Genomic DNA, 21,221 nt, shown 5'->3' with positions numbered 1-21,221 from the left:
TTATAGAAGGATTGTTTATTTATATATATATATTTAATTTATTATATTCATTTAATGAGTTTTTGTTTAATTCAATTAATACGTTATTTCTCAAAGAAGGACGTTGAAGCAATATTAATAATAATTAAGACCCATATATTAGTACCAACTGCGGCCTGTTTTTTTTATTATTTCTAATTTGCTGTAACATTGATCAACATTTTAATTATTGGAAACACTTTTGTATATAAGGGAATGTTAATGTAATGCAAACAAAAACGTACGGAAACAATTTGGCTAATAAAACAAATATAAATAATGTAATGAATTCATCATATCGCAAAAATCAGAGATTAATATACGAAAATAAGTCGTAAAGTATTAAATATATTTTTTTTTAACATAATTCTAGATTTATATAATTGTATTGTTTAATCCTGTTTAGTGCTTCAGGCGCTATTTACAGGAAGCGGGGATTGTTTCATTTGTAAGATAAGTGAACGCATACGAGACACATCTTTACTGCCCTGCTTGGCTTTCGGATTGAAATCGCACAACTTGGCAATTCTTTCCCATTCAGTTCCTGGCTCAATTTCTTTGTCGTCGGCTACGAATTGTTTCTCGGCATTCCTAAAAGATAAACAAAAAAATACTCACTATAAAGTCTATTAAGTCAACTCATTCCTAGCAAAAGAATGACATTTATGAAACTTACTTTGCAGCATCCCTATGTTAAGCATGTAAACATTGAACAGTATTAAAGCAATTTACAAAAGCAAAGAGAAATAGATTTTATTTAATATATCTTACCTGTTTGCTGCTTTAGTCTTGGCTATTGTTTCTTCATGGTTCTTATACCAATCTTCCAATTCCTTTTTAGCAATCTCTCTCCATTCCAATCTTTTCTTCTCCTCTTCTATATCTATAAAATATGGATAAAGTTGACATTGCAGTTTTATAATTGAAATAAAGTACCTTTTTCCTCGAGACGTTGGATCTGATCCTCTCTCCATTTCTTAATTTTTTCCGGCTCCTCGCGAACTTCCTGCCTATATAAAGGCGGCGATGGAGACACTAAAATAAATGACGATTTGAATTGCTTGATTCGACAAGTATATATCATGTACAAGAGCTATTAATTTACCTTCACGTCCAAAATCATTTTCATATGAATAAGGATCTACAGAAATAACAAAAAGTAATTAAGGTCATGCTCAAGAATACAGGAATGATAAAATGAAACTTATCTACACTTATTACAAATCTTACCTTGAACATTTTCATGCATTGTATCAAAATAGTTTAGCTCTACAGACAAAAGAAAATATTTGTTATTATACAGATACTTAATATTTACATGCAAGGATAGGCACAGTAGAGGATAGAGTGAGAAATGAGTGGTTGATTATATTTTTTTTTCCTATATCCCAATTAATACTAAGCAGACGTACCGGAATTGGTTTCTTGCTTTGGGGGAGCATCTAAGCCCTCTTGTTCCAACTCATCAATCATTTCAAAGCTTGAGCCAGAATTCTCTTTATGAACATCAAGAGGAGCACCATCTATCAAGTTCAAAGCGAAAACTTAATAATAAGACAGACATAAAATAAAATAATAATAAAAAATATGTACAGTGAAACATATACATATTGTTTGCAAAATTCCATGCTGCATTTCATACATTGATTCCTCAATTAATACACACATATATATATTATATTTTATTTACACAGATTCCAATTTCCAATTGGCGCATCCATCAATTAACATGCAACCAATGTATTCAATAGAAATAAATATATTGAGGGGCGTATATGTAATGTATATACAGTTGTACCATTACTCACCACCATTTACAGTTTGTACCGCTGGCGTTGAAATTGGTTTAAGATCGTCGATTACTCCTAATTCCGCCTGCTCGCGGGCCAAGAATTCGGCAGCGGGATCAATTTCGCTTTGATCAAAATTATCTCCGAAATCCGCCATTGTAATCTAAATTGTGCCAAGTTAATACAACAAATAGCGCATATAACAGACAGCAAAACTGACAGCACCACCGGTTTTGACAGCAGTTGACAACCAGCTGAATATTGATTAATTTACCAACTGCGAGAAATTTAACACGAAAAAATAATATTACTTAATATTTTATTTAAATACAAACAAAATATTAAATTCTAAACAAAACAGAAATATGGTAAATAAAACCGTATAATAAAATGTATCTTATAGTATAATTGGTTAATCTTCAAGAAGATATAATAAACACTGTTATTGATTCTAAAAATAAGAAACAAATATATTCATTCACATAGATTCACGATTATTATTTGAAGTCATTGATTTATATACATATGTATATATATTTCAAGACCTACTACATGCATTACACGAGATTATGCGTTTGAAATAATAAAAATCACAATAACAGTCACGAATAAACACATAACTTAATCGTCACTGGAATCGGTATCAGTGATGTCATCGTCTTCATTAATTTCAAGCCTCTCATTAGTTACAATAATACCATAATCCCACAAAGTTGTAATGAAACTCATCTTCTTTTCCATATCGTCGCATGGTAAGTTTTCCACGGGCAAGAATTTCGGGTAACTTTTAATTAGATCCACTACAATTGGAATCATATCCGCATCAATGGTTATATACTGTTGTTCTTCCTCGTGATATACTTTGGAATTCTCGGTGCAATAATACAAGTTCACTTCTTGATTTTCGACTACCAATCTAACTGCATAGTACCGTAATATACGAATCTCAGTGTCCGGAGTAATTTCAGCTCTGAAATGGTTTATACATAAAGTTATTATCTGCGTTATATTCTGTTGTTTTAATGAAATACCTTTCAACCAATCTTCCTTTATATAATTTGTCTCCGTCGTACATTGAACTGCATTCCTTTTCTTGTAAATCGAGAACTGGTGGAACAGCATCATGCATAAATTTGCGTCCCAACTTGTCTACTGCAGTGGGGGTGCATGCATATGTTGGCAGCATTTTGATTAGCTTGCAAACATTCTTTTCAATTTGCTGCCGTACTTCTGAGTTGTCGCTGTTGAACGCTCCCATGTGCTTTAGGTAACCAATAGGCAAGCCCTTTCTGTAATTTCGGTATAAAGTATGTTAATGTATTTAATGTACTAATTAATACAAAGTATGTTCATACCTATATTCTATGTTGTTTGCAGCAGCTCTTTGCAATGCTTGTGGTAATAATTCCTCCAACAAATCGGCGTAAGCTGTACGTTGATAAGTGGACAACGTAACGTGTAATGAATGCATTTCATCATCTGTTTTAGCTTCGTGCACAACACCACGTGGGAAATATAATAAATCTCCAGCATTTAGAGTGACTTCAATTAAAGGTTCACCCAATTCTTCCCTTTTAAAATCATTGCTTGAAAATCTTGCTAGATTACTATCATCATTGCTAAAATGAACTAGACATTAAAATGAATTCTTAATTGTAATTTATATTGAACTTACACAGGTTTATATAATTTCCAATGTTTCCTTCCTTCAAGTTGAATGACAAATGCTTCAATATCATCATAATGGGGAGCAAATCCTTGAGAACCAGCTGGTGTTAAATAGACATTTGCTCCAACCATAGTTCCAAAATATTCTTGTAGTGTAGAAAGCAACAATTGTACTTTTATATTGTATGTTTGTGGATTTAAAATACGTATTGAATATCCAGCTGCATATGCATCCCACACAATACTAGCTCTGGCTCTTCCGACTGGATTTTCTGTGATTCTTGAACCATCCTTGTAAATAACCATATCCACATTTCTGCTGAAATACAGAGGATGTTCTCGAAGCATTAAATCAATATCTGATGAAGTTAATATTTGAGAAAAATATTTTTCATTATTATGCTTAATGTACAAAGGACTCTCCTCCCAATAATCTTCAAAGAAATCCTTTGGTAGGATAGGATGTAATAACCATTTCAATAAGGTTTCAGTTTTCTTTGGAAAACTAATATTAGGTGTTTGTTTCAAGAATCCTGATAAATCAGTTTCAGGAGTTGCCTCTTCCACCTCAATGAAAGGCTCAATCAATTGTGGAATTTCTTCATCATCACTATCTTCAACTTCAATTATTTGCTTAACTGGTTTCTTCTTTGATTTTTTGTTTTGCTTGACCTCTTTAGATGATGAATTCTTTGGTGTCACTTGCACCTTAGGTTCCTTTTCTGCAATATCCTTATTTTTCTTTTGCTGAAGGGCCTTTTTAAGCTGTTGCTTTTTTAATTGTTTCTTGCTCTTCTTCACAATGCCTGCATTTGATACCTTCTGGGACTTATTTTTCGATCCATTCTCTTTATATTTCGCAAACGCGGAAACCTGGGCCAAATCTTCTACCTTCATTGTTCTTACTTAAAACTGAACAAATTTTGCTTCACAACAACCAATTGAGGTTATGTTATCACTAACCACTACACATGTAAAATGCGGACTAGTGGAAAATGGTCGAAAAAGTCAGGTTAAAATTCTGTCTATACAAAGACTGGGTGTTATGCAAACATATATACATCAATTGGCAATATGTTTACATTGTTTGCTTTTGATTATGTGTTTAAAATTATTTTTATTTAAATAATTGGTAACAAGAAAATAGATAAGATTTTTGTTTAGTTTATAAATGTATGTAAAAAAATATGAAGTTGGTATTGTTTGACGTATAGAATAATTAACAATTAATTATCTTGTGACACTGTTCCTAAAATTATTTGACATATCAATTTGACAAATCGCCAAAATATTTATATTTTGTGGTGCTGTATTGAGTATGCAGTATTAGTTAAAAGCTAAATTTCATATACTGTAGCAGGTAATATAACATGCAATTATTTAACAAAATTAAACATAACATATGGACATTTTTAATGTTTGTTATTGACTCAATTTTTTTGGTAAAAAGGATAACAAAATCGATGTTTCTAATAATTTATTATTCTTATAGGGATGTCCTCAACAGTTCCATTAATATTGCAAGAAGACTGTGAGCAAGGGGGAAAGGATTATGATGATGGCATTGAAAATGACTTTGCCTATCGCAATAATGTTTTACAGGCCTCAAAGAATGTCCGTATGGCTTTTATTAGAAAAGTGTATGGATTATTAGCCACTCAACTGTTCTTAACAGTTATTGTGGCAAGTGTTTGCTTATTTGTGGAACCTGTTAAAAACTTTATTAGAACAAAGTAAATTAACATTTTATAACATTTTATATACAATCATTAATTAATTTTAAATTTCAGTGATTGGTTGATGCTAATAGCATTATTTGGAAGTTTTGGAATATTGATTGCTTTATTTATCAAAAGGAAGGAAACTCCAATCAATTTGATTCTTCTTGCAGCTTTTGTGAGTGCTTTATGAGAATTAAGTAATTCTACTAAGTAATGCTATTGTTATACTTTTTAGACTGTTTTTGAGGCTTATACAGTTGGAGTTATTGTATCTGTTTATTCACAAACATTGGTATTGGAAGCTCTTTTATTGACATTTGCAGTACTTGCTGGATTGACCCTTTATACATTCCAAACTAAACATGATTTCTCTTCAATGCACTCTGTGTAAGTTAATTTAAAAAATGACATCTATTAATTACTCTTAATTACTACTAAAATATTTCAATTTTAGATTGATTGCTGGTTTGTGTATTCTCATTGTTGGTGGATTTATTCAAATATTTGTACAGTCATCTATGATTGAATTGCTGATGTCACTTGGTGGTGCATTTTTATTCAGTTTGTTTATTGTATTTGATACACAAATGATGTTGGAAAAATTGTCCCCAGAGGAATACATTTTGGCGACGATTAATTTGTACATGGATATACTTAACTTATTCATCTACATTTTACGTATTTTGCAAGCCGCCAACAGGCAGTAAGGTTTATAGGTAATACTACTTAGCAGAGAGGCTCATGTTTTTGGAAATAATTATGACACTCTCCTTTATTATACTATGATACTAAATAGTCATTACAAAATATGCAATTTTTTGAACACAATTAGCTGTTATCTACATAAATCTTGTTTTTAATATTGTTTGATAAAACGTAGATAACATAGTAATAAAAAAAAACATTATTGGTGTCTAAATGTAGCCTCACACAAATGTGATCAGAGTTTAACAATAAAATTCCTAATTATATTAAATGAATATATACCAATTTTAGAGTAAAGCACGTTCTATTTACCAAATTAGCAATTTTCACAATACACTCAATGTTATAGTAGAGGGGGTAGCCAACAAGTTCTTGACTTTCACTTGATATTGATTTTGAAAGAATTTCATTATGTGATTGTGTGAAATAAAAATAATTTTACATGTAGATCTTGATCACTTTTTAAGTAAAAATATTCAGTCGATTTAAAGAAGAAACATGTTGGCCACTCCTGTTATAGTAGAATCTTTTAAAATATGAATATTTGGTGATATATTTTTATTTTAATCTATATATTTTATTTTCAGTATTAATTATATATTGATTTTATTTAATTTGTTACGATAAAAATAAATACCCGTATTAAGATGTATTTTTATCTATTGACCACTAAACTCAAAATTAGTAATTCCACAGACCACTACCATAATGTTTTCCATAAAAATGAGATGTTAAATATGAAATCATATTCACATTGGATTAGAATCCAAAGAAAAAGTAGAATCAAGTTACTCTGCGGCCCACCAACATTTTCTCGCGACCAACCAGTGGTTCCCAGACCACCGGTTGGCGGCCGCTGATGTAGATATACATTTGAATTTAAGCCAATTAATCAGCAGTATTATATGACGATCATATCTTAAGATATTGAGCAATGGATTGGATATATGAAAAGAATACGATATTTATTTATGTATTAAAGAACTACAATTGTCAATTTTTTGTAGATTTACATTCAAATCTATTTGATTGGCGTAAACCTCATTGTTTTAATTTGAATCATTATGCGACTATCCTGTGTTATCTATAATTAATATTTGTAGTAAACTATCATCTGTATTTGTAAGGTTTGATGTCCTACAGTCCTTTGAACATGAGATCAATGAGATCTTCTCTAATGTTTATGTGTGTGAAATCCAATACTAATAACAGTAAATAATTTAAAGGAAAATACAAGAATATATACATATGTTGTTATACATAGATAACCAGAAGTGCTATAGCAAACGTGTTTATAATTGCAATGTTGCCAAAAGTCATGAGATCTGTAATGTTTTGAACTTTAAGTGGCTTTAGATGAGAATACAATTTAATAAAGAACATAGTAAATAAAGCTTTGGATGTAATCTATTCTTGCTTAGCATATTGTTTTGGTGGATACCAGTGGAGAGCGTTGGTATAGTATAATGGAGTAAGAATGGTGCTGATTGTATGTTGATGGTGTTTTCGAAAATAAATGTAAAAAGGTCTGCACGTCTACTAATAAATGGAAACGACCGCATGCTGTGCTTCTAAAAATATATCCATTCATTCTGAAATCGGCCAACCAATGGTACGCAGTCCCCGCGACATTGCAGCACTTGGTTTTTCAATTATCGTCCAGCAATTCGCGGGTAATTGTTTATAATATCAAATCAACATTTTCGCAATGCGCACGATAGTGAAAAGCGATAGTGATTCACCATCGTGCGGATATGGTAACGCTGCGGATTGAACAAAAAAGTTGAGCGTATTGTGCGACATAATAGGCAGCAACCCTCTACTCTCTTGGCTTTGTCGTTCCTTTTTTTTTGTGTTCCTCTTCTTGGTAACTGCGATAACAAATAAAGCTATAACCTAGAAAACAATGTAATGGCGAGGAGGTACGACGTAGTCAGAGAGGGATTCATGGTGAAGAGGTCGCAGAACAAGAAGAGATACACGCCCGTCAATTTCAAACAGCGTTTCTTCCAGCTGACTACCAAGGCACTGACTTACTACGACAATGACATTTTCGAGGTAAACAACAATCCATTATTTGCATTACACTAAACATTTAAATATCTAGTGCGGTTTGCGTTGGAACTAACGCCGTGTCCTTTACGGCTGTGAGTACCTAAGGACCTTGCATGACATGTTACTTAAGCATTCATTGATAACAGTTGTCAAACGCTTTCAAACGTCTTCTGAATGTCAACGTTTGCAACTCGCTCATTTCAGCTGTCAAATCGTGTGCATTCAAACATGCAGAGGTGCAACAACTCTTCTTTCTATCAAACAAATTCTTATAAGATTCTGTTTACTTTCTAAATTGCAATTACTTACTTATACATAATATCAACACATCTATCTTAGTTATACAATATTATTGAAAATAATATATATTTATTCATAATATTGTATAATTATAGTTTTGCTATAGTCTAAGAAAAAGTTATCTTAAGGAATTTTAAGTACTCGACAAAATTTAACACAATTAATAAATTTAATCCGGAAATCACAACTCACCGGATATAACATATTTTTTTATCATCGCGACATATTAGATTAATTTGAGAGTAAATAATGTGTTTCACATTATTGAAACAATTATATAAAATGTATAATGTTTCGTATTATTTATTTTAAACAATATAATTGAATTAGACTAATTCCTAATATTATATTATCTATATCACTTATGGGACGTGGATTAATAAACACGGAATACAATAATACTTTTGTAAATAAATAAAATTATAAACTAATGTTCATTATTATCTAATACAGCGCACGTGCTGTATTTTACTTAATGATATTTCTGTGCATTTTTTTTTGCAATCATTTACTGGTTCACCGAATGAAAATTTAATACAGAAGTTTAGCGTTTTACACCGCATGTAACTTCAAATGCGAGCTAATTACAAATGAAGATGAATATTCTTGGAAGCTCACGGGAATGATCATTTGGAATTAGTTCCGATAGACGATGGAATGTATTTATTATGTGGCGGCACGATTGCGGCTGACGAGGGAAATTTTAGAATTAATTAACAGTAATATGAATCACAGCTTATACTAAAATTATAAATACACCTTTTGAAGTTGTTTAAATTGCTAATAGTGGTAATAATAATAATAATAATAATAATATGTCTGTTATTACTTTGGATGACGCTCTATGCATTTAGTTTTCGGTAGTCGTGAATAGTTTACAAATTATAGTAATTGTAGTAAATGCTTTTCCTAGACTCAACGTAAATGCAATTCATAAATAAGTAATGCGCGGCAATTTATACTGAATCGATTATACATAATTTAATATGAAACAAAAAGATGTATTAAAATACATACTGTCCGTTTCCAACGCCATTCTATACAAAATCAACAGAAATTGAGTCACTCGCTTTCAATTTCAATTTTATTAATAAAGGAAACCATAAATTATTCGCGGAATGGAAATTTATGTTGATATTTGCATTTTTACTACGTATATTTATGCGTACCATACCAGACATGCCCCAAAGGGCTAAAACTTACTGCAACACATAAAACTGAGCTACAAAAATGATAGTTCACAAATCACAAGAGTGACTTTTGTTGCATCTTGAATTGTTAAACCGAAATTATATGTTATTAAAACTTGTCTGTATCAATGAATAAATAATATATACTAATATTTTACTCGTATCAATAGAAATATATTATATTTTTTTGTATACATTTTTTAGTTATTAAAAAATATATTTACTGCTATCTCTTTGTTGTTTTGTACACGTTTTAATGCACGGCGTAAAGTATCGAGTTTCTATTTAAAATTTTGCGACAGTGCATTGAAAATTGTCGATGGTCAACTCTTACAAGGATACTAAAAAAAATCTATTGGTGTCGTTACATCACCTCGAGCAGAGAAGGTAAACAATACCATGAACTTATATTTTTTTGTGTTACGAGTGCACCTTTTATATATTTATTTTCTGGGAATTCTTTTAAAAGCTAATCTTGTAAATTTTGCAGGAATTATTTCTTTGATGATTGAAACTTGAATTATTCGATTTCTATTGTTAATTTCCAATGCGTTATATGCAAATGCATTTGATCTGATCATTGACTATAAAGTCTCGTTCTAAAATTTTTTTCTTTAAAACTTGTAGAAATTTATTATTTTCCCCGTTTATCACTTGTTTGCTAAGGAGAACTCGGTTTAACATATTTTTTTGTTACACAGGATGTTCAATTAATTTAGAGCGTTGCCAGATGTTAATTTTCTCAATTAACTTGTGTATGTGGTCAATGTGGAACGAACATATTTCTATTCTCTCATGCACCAGTTATCGGTCCTTATCTATCTGACAGTATTTAATAACACAACATTATTAAAATGGAATACGATAAATCGCACAAAACACACGTACATTATTCAATAACATCTAAAATCTATTGACGTTTCTACTTATGCTCGATAACTGCACTGATGAAAATATCAACATTTAAGTGTTAATTTACAAGCGTACAGAGTCGTACATAATTGTATTTAATTACTTCGTCAATTAAAATAGAAAGACTGAGGTCAAAACACTATTATGAATATATGCAATTAATTGTTTTAATTGTAATCCATTCACTGTATACATTTTATCACGTGATATTAGAAATATTTCAATAATGATTTTCATCGTATATTTTATTAAAAAAAGAAAGTTTCTTCTAAAAGTTGAATATTCTTCTTGTGTATAATTATATTATATACAAGTTTAAAGAGTTAATTTAATGTGTTTCTACAATTATGTTGTCTATTGATTATGATAGTTGTCATTGTTATATACATATAATAAGTATAAGTTTAGGATGATTTATAGTGTGCTCTTTTTTTGGTGTTAGCTGATCAGCAAATCTGAAGTTGAAATGAAAGTAAAAGTTTCGGGATGGATGTTAAATATTTATGGACCCTGTCACACCCAACCCTGTGTATGTGTGTTTCATCCTTTTTTTTTGAGTTGGTTTGGTGGGGTGATGAGTAATAATGTTGGAGGTGCTGTACTAAAACTAGACAGCTGCGCACTTGTTCAAGGGTGGGACGTCGCGGCGTCGGCAGCACCACCATCGGGACGGACGCCCATTTGCTTTGCGAATTTTTGCCCCGTCGCACACGCCTCCAATTTATTATTTTTTTGTTGTCTCATTATTTGTTCATATCATTTGCCGTTTCACTCACATTTTCGGTAAGCGGTTGAAGAAGACAATGATGCAATTTTACTGCGACAGCAGGATCATCTTTTTTTTCTCTCTTACAGAAACGCAAGGAGAAGGGCCGCATAAATTTGGAGACGGTGCACACGGTGGAAGTGGCTTTGGAGACAACCTTCGCCGAGGAGAACACTATAACTATCCATTATCCTTTTCTGGTCGGGTATGAGGAGTGCGGCCAAGACTACACCCTCTATCTGAACGCGCACAGTGAATTGGAGAGGTTGGAATGGATCAAATGCCTACGTAATGGTGAGAAATCCGCCGTACCTAATCAAACCTCAAACGTTCTTTCTCTGGTGAAATTTTTGTTCGAACGATTCGAAGGGGAGCGATACGCAAATAGTTGCTCGTTAAATTCAATGTTCGTACCTTCCCGTTCATAATCATAGAAAGTTCCAGACAACTTAATGCGCTTGCAGAGCATTGTATTTTGAGTGCGTGCTGCTTGCTTCTTTACTAAGCGATCTCGACCTACATGATTTAATTAAATTTTTGTTTATTAAAACATGCAGGAAAACTTATTAACATTTGTCTATTCTTTATTCTGCATTTTATTTTCTCTCGCTATTATGTTTTATTTCTTCTGTTAACCAGAGCACTGCGTTCAGTTACATGCGAAGTATGTGAAATATTGAATGTCTTTTACGCGTTATTGTCACAGTACGCTCTGGTAGGTCCGGACGAGACCTAAAAAAAAACGTTTCTTTCCATCCTCTGTTCTCGAGTCGAAATTGTGTTTGATGTGAGGAACAATTTGTTGCAGTTTGCGCCAGTAACAAATTAAAGGACAAATATCATCAGGGAGTGTGGACAGGGAAACGCTGGGCCTGCTGCAAGGAAAGCTCGAGGAATAGTATTGGCTGTGTGAACTGCATTTCTCGGACTTTCGTCTCCTCACACATCGCAGACGAATCCGATCACAACAAGGAAAATTTTAATCAAGGTAACTCTTTCAAATACTCTCGCATTCATCATATTCGCAATACAACAAATAACTATAATTATTTAGTTACACTCTTTCTTATTATAGTTATTACATTGAAGTATTAAGAAAAAAATATTATTTACTTTGAAAAGTTGATACGTTATTGTTCTAAAATTATAATACGTACAATTAACAAATACATAAAGGACAGATTTTTTCGTAGATATAAGAAGTGATGAGAATTTATTTGGGCTTTGAGCTGGGATTATTTGGAATGGATTGTAATTTCTCTTGCGGATTTTTTAAAAGAAAAAGAATATCGGTCAGAGATAGGAGTTAGTTCAATTTTATGGTAGGCTAAACCGTCCGGGGATTGGTGCGATATTGGATTTTACTTACGGAGCGTAGGGGCGTTTAGTTTTTTTTTGAGGGAGGGCTCAAGGAATCAAGTATTGAGGTATGATAAAGAATAGGTATCAAATCATAGCTTAGATATGACAATGTTTGTTATCCTTGCTAAACATTTTTTACATAAAATTTAATCATTTTGTTACGTGAATAGTAATTGCATGAAGATATTACAGTACAATCCATTCAAAACTTATCCGCGACTTTTTACTATGAAACATATAGTTAATGAAATTTGCCAAACAGGACGATACTCGTTCGTTACAATTACATATATTAAAAATAGCTTCGATTTTTATAGCTTGTCGCTAAGAGCTTGTGGTCTCTGTACGTTGATGATTTAGATTCATGCATACATGGTAGGGTGAATCATGCAGTGAGAATCCAAAATATGCAGGGCTGTATACAAATAGCAAACTGTAAAGCGCGGTATTTTCATGCAATTGAGTCATCCGGTGTTCCCAAAAATCTTATAAACGAAAACCGACATATTGGTAAATAAAAATATACAAATTGTATTTTCTACTAAACGTTTACAAACAAGTGCTTCATGTATATGAAACATAGATAAATAAAACATAACATATAACGAGATTTTGCTTCTTAGTACGAAGTTGGAACGTATTTGTTTGTTTTGTTGTTCTCTTTGAAAAATTGTCTTGCGTGTAATTATGTTTTGCACTTTACACCAGTGACGCACGTAAACTTAGGTATCCATTTGACGTTTAATGACTGAGAGCAATTTGCGAGATAATTAGATTAAAATGAAATTTGAAACTCCTACGTCTATTTTAGCGCAGAATGCAATATTCATATAAAATCATTATAATGTATGTATATTCTTTGATTTATAAATATTTAGTTGTAATAATGCATTGGTTCAACATTTAAAATTCAGTTTTTGAATCTTCAAATTCGTAAATTTTACAATAATTATATTATGTTATACAAAGTTTTTATTCAATAAAATGAATATGTGTCAGATATTTTATAACTCATAAATGTCATTTACGTTTTAAATGTATTAATTTTGATAGTCGATATCAAGAATTTGGCCGCCGATTTTATATAGGAATGCTAAGCATTCTAGCGATTCATATATTGTTTAGAATATTTATAAAAAAAAAGTATATAGCCAATTGTAATTAGTAAGATATTTCATTCAATCGTTATATAAATGTAAATACCAAATATGACATATTTGTTGCGGTAATAAGCCACATCCTGGCATAAACAGTCCTGCAATCAGCAGGTTTCGATAAAGGCGTTTATGCGAATTGATCGCAAACATAAATGTGTGAATTAGCAGACGAATAAAATGTTCCCCTTAACACGTAATTCGGTTGTTCTTTTTTTGCATGCATCTTGTTGCATCCAGAGTGCATGTCCTGAAGGTAGTCTGAGGGGCCCCATAAAGTTGAAATTCTAATTTCGGATGTATCGGAAGCGTTTAGTCAAGCGAGACCATTGTACCTGAGCGGATGTAGCCACGAGCATACTAATCAGTCTGTATCCAAATAGAAGCAGAGAAGGGGCCACACGCCACACGAATGCATGCACGGAAAATGATGTAGAAAATATAATTATTTATTTAAAAAAAAAAACATAATAATAATGGAGAGACGTTCAGTGCCAGTGTGTATGTAGTATGCGCATGGAGCTTGATGAAAAACAGTGGCGATGCCGTCTATCCACCATAAAATGAAAATGAGAGTATTCGCGAGTTGCAGATGGAAGTTTTGGCCATTATTAACAGGTATTGTTTCAACAAATATTTCCCCAAAAAACAACGTTTTTGCATTTCCTATTAATTTCAAACACAAAGTGTAACCTACATTTACTCTTGAACTTGAAACTTAATCATATAACAATTAGATTTAGAACCATTGCAGTTGATATTGAATTTTGAAGACGTTTTCTTTCGCATTAATATTCGATTTCAACAGTATTTAAAGAGCATTTCAAGGTAGCCAACCTGCATCTCTGCAAAATTAGATGAATTCGTGTTTCATGATGTTTAGTGAATTTGTATAGAAGAGCATGGCTTGTTGTTTACCGTTGGAAAGAATGCATGGTTTCCGTTCCATGTTCAGATTATGGGCACGCAATGAATCATTAATTCGCGCGCCACTTATGCTGCAGATTTCCATTCCGCTCTAATCGAATTGATTTTGTTCGGGTTGCTTTTCTAATATTCTTAATTCAAATGACTGCATTTACGTCCGAGGCCCCGTTGATTATGTATTACCTTTGCATCATTGTTCGAGCGGATTTGCGTAATAGTTTATTTGCTTAACGTGTGTATACTCGTATTTTCTGTTTTGGTAAACAATAACATAAACTGTGTTGCTGCTTATTTATGCACAGGTAGAGGATATCAACGATTCCTTTTGTTAGTTCGCAAATACGTTGAATTGCGACGAAAATTGAGAATGAAAAATAATAGAATACATTAAAAGAAAATACATTCATTATTTTCAAACATTAATATATAATAACTACTTATTTATCAATTGTTTCTCATTCTATTCCACCTAGAGTAATTTGCTCAAATGAAATACCCCACATATTAAAAAAAATATAATAATAAAAACCATTTGCAATATATTGTATAAATATAGAATTAAACGAACCATTTATTTGAAATTTAAAATATTTTATTACATCAAACATTTTGTTGTAACAATATAGTAATTTTATAGTGTAATACTCAACATTATTTTTGTTTGCAGAATAACTAGACTAGGTCAATTGAATAGTTTTATTTCTGCTCACATTTTGCGATAAGACACATTTTATTTTGCAGAATAACTTAATTGGGTTAACTTATCTAAACCACTGCCATTGTTCCTGCTTGTCTCTAGTTTCGAGTCAATTGATTATTCGCTAATTTGAATTATTTTTATAAATTGAAATATTATTGGAGTGCGTTTTTACGTACTCATGAGAATCATGTCGAATTAAAGTATTACATATTCATGAATTGGATTGTTGAAAATGAGTTGGCATCTGACAGCTTTAACCAATTAATCTCATAACTTTGGATGTCACATAGAAATATATTATGGACGAAAGCTTAATATAATCACGTCATTTTCCAAATGAACAATTGGACATGAATGCTTTCATTCGGACTTAACACAATGCGTGTGCTTCCGTTGTTGTGCAGCGTTTAATGGTCAGCATCCGACTAGGATTAAATAATTGTTTCGCATTTTCATGATTTATGTATGATTTTTGTCGAACATATTAGTGTGGCTGAATTGTTAATTTTTAAAAAAATATTTAATTATCAACTGCCGATTCATTTCAGTTGATATTGCGTCTGCTGAAGAATAATTGATGACAATTGCTTGTCGTAGCAAATGGTGGATGATTAACAATCATCTCCGGTCAGTGGCTGATGCACGCCTTCCTCGGGCGCTGCAAAAAATATATACGTAGGGAACATAAAAATTATGAATTCAAAGTGAAAATAACAGCACGTATACAGCGTGTGCATGTGTGTGTTAGTGCCTGCGATGGTCGTACAGGTGGAGAAACCTGTCTTAACCATCTAACGGTGCTACCAGAGTCGCTCACTTTGGGTTTTTAGTTCTTTCTCTCTCCTTGAGGCTCAAGTCTCGCCAGTCGCCATGTTGATGCAAGTGCAGACTGTTTAATGTGCTCCAGCAGATACAGAGGCCGAAAGAGATTATCCGGAATTTGAGGAGAGCAACAGCCCCAAAAATACCTTCAGTGCGATGCTCGTATCTGTATTTCGGAACTCCACTGGTAAGCAAGAAATCGATGGAAAAACACGCTCCAGATTTTTGCAACCCCCCATCGACATCGAACATATTGCTAATTCATAATACCTCTGGTTCTCTTGCTTCTGTTTCACCTGTTCTCTCTTCTTCTGCGCTTTTGCAATTTCTTCAACGCTCTCGCTTCTTTTCTTCGCCGTCTCCCACGACATCAATGGGAATTTTCGCAACATCAATTTATTAACCATGTCGCTTTCCTAAAAATTAATAAAAGTAATTTTCTTGGCCGGAAAATCAAACGATTTGCAATTAACTGCTTGTTCTCACCTCGCAGAGATCCAATTAAATTCAAATTAAAATCATTACGTTGAGTAATATGCTGTCTCTATTCGTTTTTTCTCTCTTTTCCTCCACATCGTCCTTTACAATAATGGAATTCTCTTTTTTTTAATTGTTGCGAAAGTTTCAATCTGGCGCCTCGACGTCCGAAATAATTCGCTATATATTCTGGCTACTTTTTTTTTCATTCGCCTACATTTTTCGAGGATTCCAATTTATTCGTATTCTACGTATTTTACCTTGTAAAATAAAAGTTTTATTAATGACGTGTGCTGTTTTTTTATATGGTTTTTCGGTTTATGGAACTTGCTAAATGTTAAATTAACATTAATGTTAGCCAATTTTTAAAATTGCATTTTGAACGCAGTTTTACTTTTACTTTTAAACTCGTTAACACCTTTAATTTGAATATTATCAGATTTCTTTCATAGCAGAATAATATTGATTTAAAAAAAATCTATTTAACTGCGAAATTGTACATAAATGTTAACTTCTATATAATTATGTATATATTTATTATAATTATATTCTGAATTTGCAATATGAGGAAATAAAAAAACTTAGTTTTGTTCCCATAAGATTTTATTAGAATTAACTATAGAACTGAATTAATTGATAGAATTGATTTTCCACTTATTATAATAACATTCATAGATTATTATGTAATTAAATCCTTTTTACCAAATTGTGATTTTGGCATTTCGGTGTGTGTAATACATTCTGTGAGGACGGAAATCATTATTTGCTTTAGAAGGAAATCTTAATAATCCTATAACTTTCTTATAAAGCACATAGTACATAATTTCATGCAACAATAATTGGTCCAAGAAACAGTTACGTTTATGTTAATTATTGCTAAATTCAGATAGCAGGATAATGTTATTTCGTAAAGAAATAATTGAGCGAATCATTTTTATTTTAATTAATTTGTATTATAAAAGAAAATTTTATTAGTGTTTATTCTGGAAACATGAATTGACTCTTTATCACAGAGAAATTATAAACGAATAAATTGAATTGTTCCGTTTGCATTGAACAGCACTATTCGCATGCATACATGCAATGTGAATAAGGTTGATTCTTCTTTTGAAGCAATGGTTGCCTGAATGGGATGTTACTCATTACTTCGGCCATATTCCAATTGAGGCGAAGCAGCAGCATCATCGTTACGCAATCCTCGCAGGATTTTGCAAAGAAATTTATCCACAGCGGCAACGGGAAAGGAACACAATTTAATTGCACATTTGATTGTGTGATTATAACAACTTCAAGGTTTGCGAGCGCACAAAAAAATTATTAATTTCCGACATTAGCGTGTATGCTAATTGCAATTTATGATTTATAGCGTCGGATTATCCTGACAATTTCACGAATATTTTATACTAATGAAAAAAAAAAGAGAAATTGTTATCTTGCGGTCGCGTTAATTAATGTGATAAAGCTAATTTCCGAATTCGGAAAACCTTTGCCATTTCGATTCAGTTCACCGTTGAATACAACAATAGTGATATCTGTTTTATTTAGTTTTTTTTGTACGTCGTGTGCTGCAATTAAACGCAAATTACGTGTACGTTTCTTAGTAATTATATTGTTTCATGTGAATGTATTTTTAATGATGGAATCGTTTTTCAAGGTGCCCAGTCGAGCCCCATCATGCCTGGAGGGGGCGCCACCCCAGGTACACCAAGTGCCAAACTGAAAGAGAAGTCTATGATCAGGCCTAAAGTCGTTGTGGCTTTATACAACTACAAAGCAATCGAAACCGGAGATTTGTCTTTGGAGAAGGTTTGAACCTTTCAACTGCATCATTGTTTATTGTTTTTATCACAAGTTGTATTTTTAGAACGCCGAGTATGAAGTAATTGATGATTCCCAAGAACATTGGTGGAAAGTCAGAGATAATCATGGGTACGTTTTATATGATTAAGTACTTTAAAACATTGATTTGTAATTGTTGGTTTTTGGTTTGTTTGCAGAAATACGGGTTTTATTCCAAGTAATTACGTTAAAGAGAAAGAATTAATTGGCCTTCAGCAATACGAGTAAGTACATTGTACCGAAATGAATTATATTTGATAGGAGAGGATGCAAATGCTTTACTTGTAAATCTTGATTTAAGTTTGCGTGTTTGAAGGGCGTGCTATAATTTGATTGTATCTCACTAGCATAGATGCGTGACGCTTAGAACTCAATTACTATTTGATTGTTTCTAGGTGGTATGTGCATGATATGTCCCGACAGAGATCCGAATCTTTGCTGAAACACGAGGACAAAGAGGGTTGCTTCGTCGTGAGAAATTCATCCACAAAAGGATTGTATACGCTCTCTTTGTATACGAAAGTGTAAGACGATCTATTTACTTATAAGCCAAAAGCAAAACTTAATCATTCTGTTATCCACTTATGCAGACCGCATCCTCACGTCAAACATTATCATATCAAACAGAATTCGCGGGCGGAATTTTATTTGTCCGAGAAGCATTGCTGCTCTTCAATACCTGACCTTATCAATTACCATAAGCACAATAGCGGAGGATTGGCTTCAAGGCTTAAGACAAGTCCTTGCGATCGTCCTGCTCCCGCGACAGCTGGTTTGAGTCACGGTAAAAAAATAAATTCATATAAAATACATCGACGAAATATCCTAATGGACTGGCGTTGCAGATAAATGGGAAATCGATCCTCATGAGCTTATGCTACATGATGAACTTGGTTCGGGGCAGTTCGGCGTCGTGCGACGCGGAAAATGGCGTGGATCTATCGATGTTGCTGTTAAGATGATGAAAGAAGGTACTATGTCTGAAGATGATTTCATCGAGGAAGCCAAAGTCATGACGTGAGTGAAATGAATGCAATCAATACTAATATAGCCAGATGGTATTTAATGGTTAATTCGTTTTTAGCAAATTGCAACATACCAATTTGGTGCAGTTGTACGGTGTATGCAGTAAAAACAGACCTATTTTCATTGTCACTGAATATATGAGGCATGGATCTTTGCTTAACTATTTACGAAAACACGAGCAATCGCTCTCTAGCAACCAAGGACTTCTTCTCGATATGTGCATACAGGTATTTATTACATTATGTAAATCTAATTCTTAAAAATAATCATTTAGTTTTTTTGATTTACTTTTTTAAATTTGTATTGTGATTGTAATAAGACTAATGTTGTTACAGATCTGTAAAGGGATGGCATATTTGGAACGGCACAATTACATTCATCGAGATCTGGCTGCTCGTAATTGTCTGGTCGGATCGGAGAATATTGTGAAGGTGGCCGATTTTGGATTGGCAAGATACGTACTGGACGATCAATACACTTCTTCCGGAGGAACCAAATTTCCTATTAAATGGGCGCCGCCGGAAGTGCTCAACTACACTCGATTCTCATCGAAAAGCGATATCTGGGCGTACGGGGTGCTGATGTGGGAAGTGTTTACATGCGGAAAGATGCCCTACGGCCGCTTGAAAAATACAGAAGTAGTTGAGAGAGTTCAGAAAGGGATAATATTAGAGAAACCCAAAGGATGCTACAAAGAAGTTTTTGATGTGAGTGAATATATTAAGTGTAAATAATGAAATGTGAAATTTTAATATATGTTTAACAGATAATGAGGAAATGCTGGAGTCCCTCACCTGAGCAGAGACCATCGTTCCGCAACCTGAAGGATCAATTAGTGAACGTTTCTCAAGGGATCTTGGTTGATTGACTGGCCCAGCTGGTGTGCGAAACTGCAACAAGAAGTTGTTCTTCGTCCGCATCCTCCAGCTGCGACCAGTGCTCACACTACGAGCAAACTTGGATCGGCTTTTGCCAAACCCTTTGTCGCGAGGCAAAGAAAAAAACCAAACAATAAAAATAATCTCTGGATTTTTTTTCAAAATACATATATCAAAAAAAAGCAAATAAAACGATTAAAGGAATTATTATTGATATTAAAACGAGAACATTTTTTAAGGTATTATTATTATAAACGTATACACAACCAATATCGACTGAAATATTTTTTAACGGCTTCATTGTTATGCTTTATTTTTCTTATTGCGTTTTGAACACCTAAAATTGGGTGCCAAAAATAATAATAATAAATATGAAAACCTAGTCTTAATATGGACCAATCAATCATAAAAGCCACAAAAAAAAACAAATAATAAGGAAGAAAAAAAATGGAAACGAAAGTAATAATAATAATAATTCAGGCAAAGAGAAAATCAGAAAACATACATTTTATATGAATATTTAATTACATAAGAAACAAAAATTAAACAGTAATATTTGCATTTATATACATTTTATTTGTAAACTGAAAAATATTTATTTATAATTAAATTATAGCATTTGTGATAATTTTCATGTTGATAGGCGAATTATTTGATACTTTTCTAGAATATGTATTCATTCGTATTTTTTATGATAGCTAAGCCAGTTTCCCTTATATTTTTTTATGAAATAATTTTGTGATTTGTATTAATTTTTTATATACATTGAATACATGTCTTAAATTTTAGTTTTGGCAGAATTGTGATAGAATTAGATAAATGTGTAAATTGGCAGAAAAAAAAAAGAAAACTAAATATGTCATAGTTAGGCTATGTTTACATTTCTGCAAATTGTAAAATTTGACAATTGT

The 21,221-nt window shown here is 32.4% G+C and overlaps 4 protein-coding genes across 13 annotated transcripts; 2 read left to right on the top strand and 2 right to left on the bottom strand.

Annotated features, from left to right (window-relative positions):
• Positions 1 to 136: 136 nt before the first annotated feature.
• LOC108567268 (clathrin light chain) lies at positions 137 to 2,068 on the bottom strand. Of its 4 annotated transcripts, XM_017927627.1 has the most exons (8): positions 1,827 to 2,068; positions 1,431 to 1,541; positions 1,249 to 1,287; positions 1,124 to 1,159; positions 955 to 1,053; positions 790 to 901; positions 695 to 706; positions 137 to 609 (listed from the first exon to the last, which is right to left on the bottom strand). In XM_017927627.1, the coding sequence occupies exons 1-8, from the start codon at positions 1,963 to 1,965 to the stop codon at positions 429 to 431; spliced, it is 729 nt and encodes a 242-aa protein (XP_017783116.1). In that variant the 5' UTR covers positions 1,966 to 2,068; the 3' UTR covers positions 137 to 428. The 4 variants fall into 4 exon arrangements, with proteins under 4 accessions (XP_017783116.1, XP_017783118.1, XP_017783117.1 ...); XM_017927629.1 differs by lacking the exon at positions 1,249 to 1,287; XM_017927628.1 differs by lacking the exon at positions 695 to 706 and having other exon boundaries at positions 1,827 to 2,063.
• A 252-nt stretch (positions 2,069 to 2,320) lies between these two features.
• Positions 2,321 to 4,534, bottom strand: LOC108567342 (bifunctional lysine-specific demethylase and histidyl-hydroxylase NO66). The gene is made up of 4 exons (XM_017927752.1): positions 3,484 to 4,534; positions 3,164 to 3,427; positions 2,840 to 3,097; positions 2,321 to 2,778 (listed from the first exon to the last, which is right to left on the bottom strand). The coding sequence occupies exons 1-4, from the start codon at positions 4,371 to 4,373 to the stop codon at positions 2,430 to 2,432; spliced, it is 1,761 nt and encodes a 586-aa protein (XP_017783241.1). The 5' UTR covers positions 4,374 to 4,534; the 3' UTR covers positions 2,321 to 2,429.
• Positions 4,535 to 4,664: 130 nt separating this feature from the next.
• Positions 4,665 to 6,177, top strand: LOC108567341 (protein lifeguard 4-like). The gene is made up of 5 exons (XM_017927751.1): positions 4,665 to 4,836; positions 4,969 to 5,209; positions 5,267 to 5,372; positions 5,433 to 5,584; positions 5,652 to 6,177. The coding sequence occupies exons 2-5, from the start codon at positions 4,971 to 4,973 to the stop codon at positions 5,902 to 5,904; spliced, it is 750 nt and encodes a 249-aa protein (XP_017783240.1). The 5' UTR covers positions 4,665 to 4,836; positions 4,969 to 4,970; the 3' UTR covers positions 5,905 to 6,177.
• Positions 6,178 to 7,489: 1,312 nt separating this feature from the next.
• LOC108567336 (tyrosine-protein kinase Btk29A) lies at positions 7,490 to 20,505 on the top strand. Of its 7 annotated transcripts, none has more exons than XM_017927732.1 (12): positions 7,490 to 7,960; positions 11,215 to 11,419; positions 11,934 to 12,113; positions 18,222 to 18,373; positions 18,432 to 18,496; positions 18,565 to 18,630; positions 18,802 to 18,930; positions 18,997 to 19,190; positions 19,252 to 19,423; positions 19,491 to 19,659; positions 19,768 to 20,139; positions 20,199 to 20,505. In XM_017927732.1, exons 1-12 carry the CDS (start codon positions 7,814 to 7,816, stop codon positions 20,298 to 20,300), a joined length of 1,953 nt encoding a protein of 650 aa, XP_017783221.1. In that variant the 5' UTR covers positions 7,490 to 7,813; the 3' UTR covers positions 20,301 to 20,505. The 7 variants fall into 7 exon arrangements, with proteins under 7 accessions (XP_017783221.1, XP_017783224.1, XP_017783228.1 ...); XM_017927735.1 differs by lacking the exon at positions 7,490 to 7,960 and adding an exon at positions 9,733 to 9,834; XM_017927739.1 differs by lacking the exon at positions 7,490 to 7,960 and adding an exon at positions 10,992 to 11,142.
• Positions 20,506 to 21,221: the final 716 nt, after the last annotated feature.

This window comes from Nicrophorus vespilloides, unplaced genomic scaffold (assembly GCF_001412225.1).
Source record: "Nicrophorus vespilloides isolate i.1.1-1 unplaced genomic scaffold, Nicve_v1.0, whole genome shotgun sequence".
Lineage (NCBI taxonomy): Eukaryota > Metazoa > Arthropoda > Insecta > Coleoptera > Silphidae > Nicrophorus > Nicrophorus vespilloides.
The sequence above is the reverse complement of the archived record's forward strand: the minus strand, read 5'-3'. Positions and strand labels throughout refer to the sequence as shown.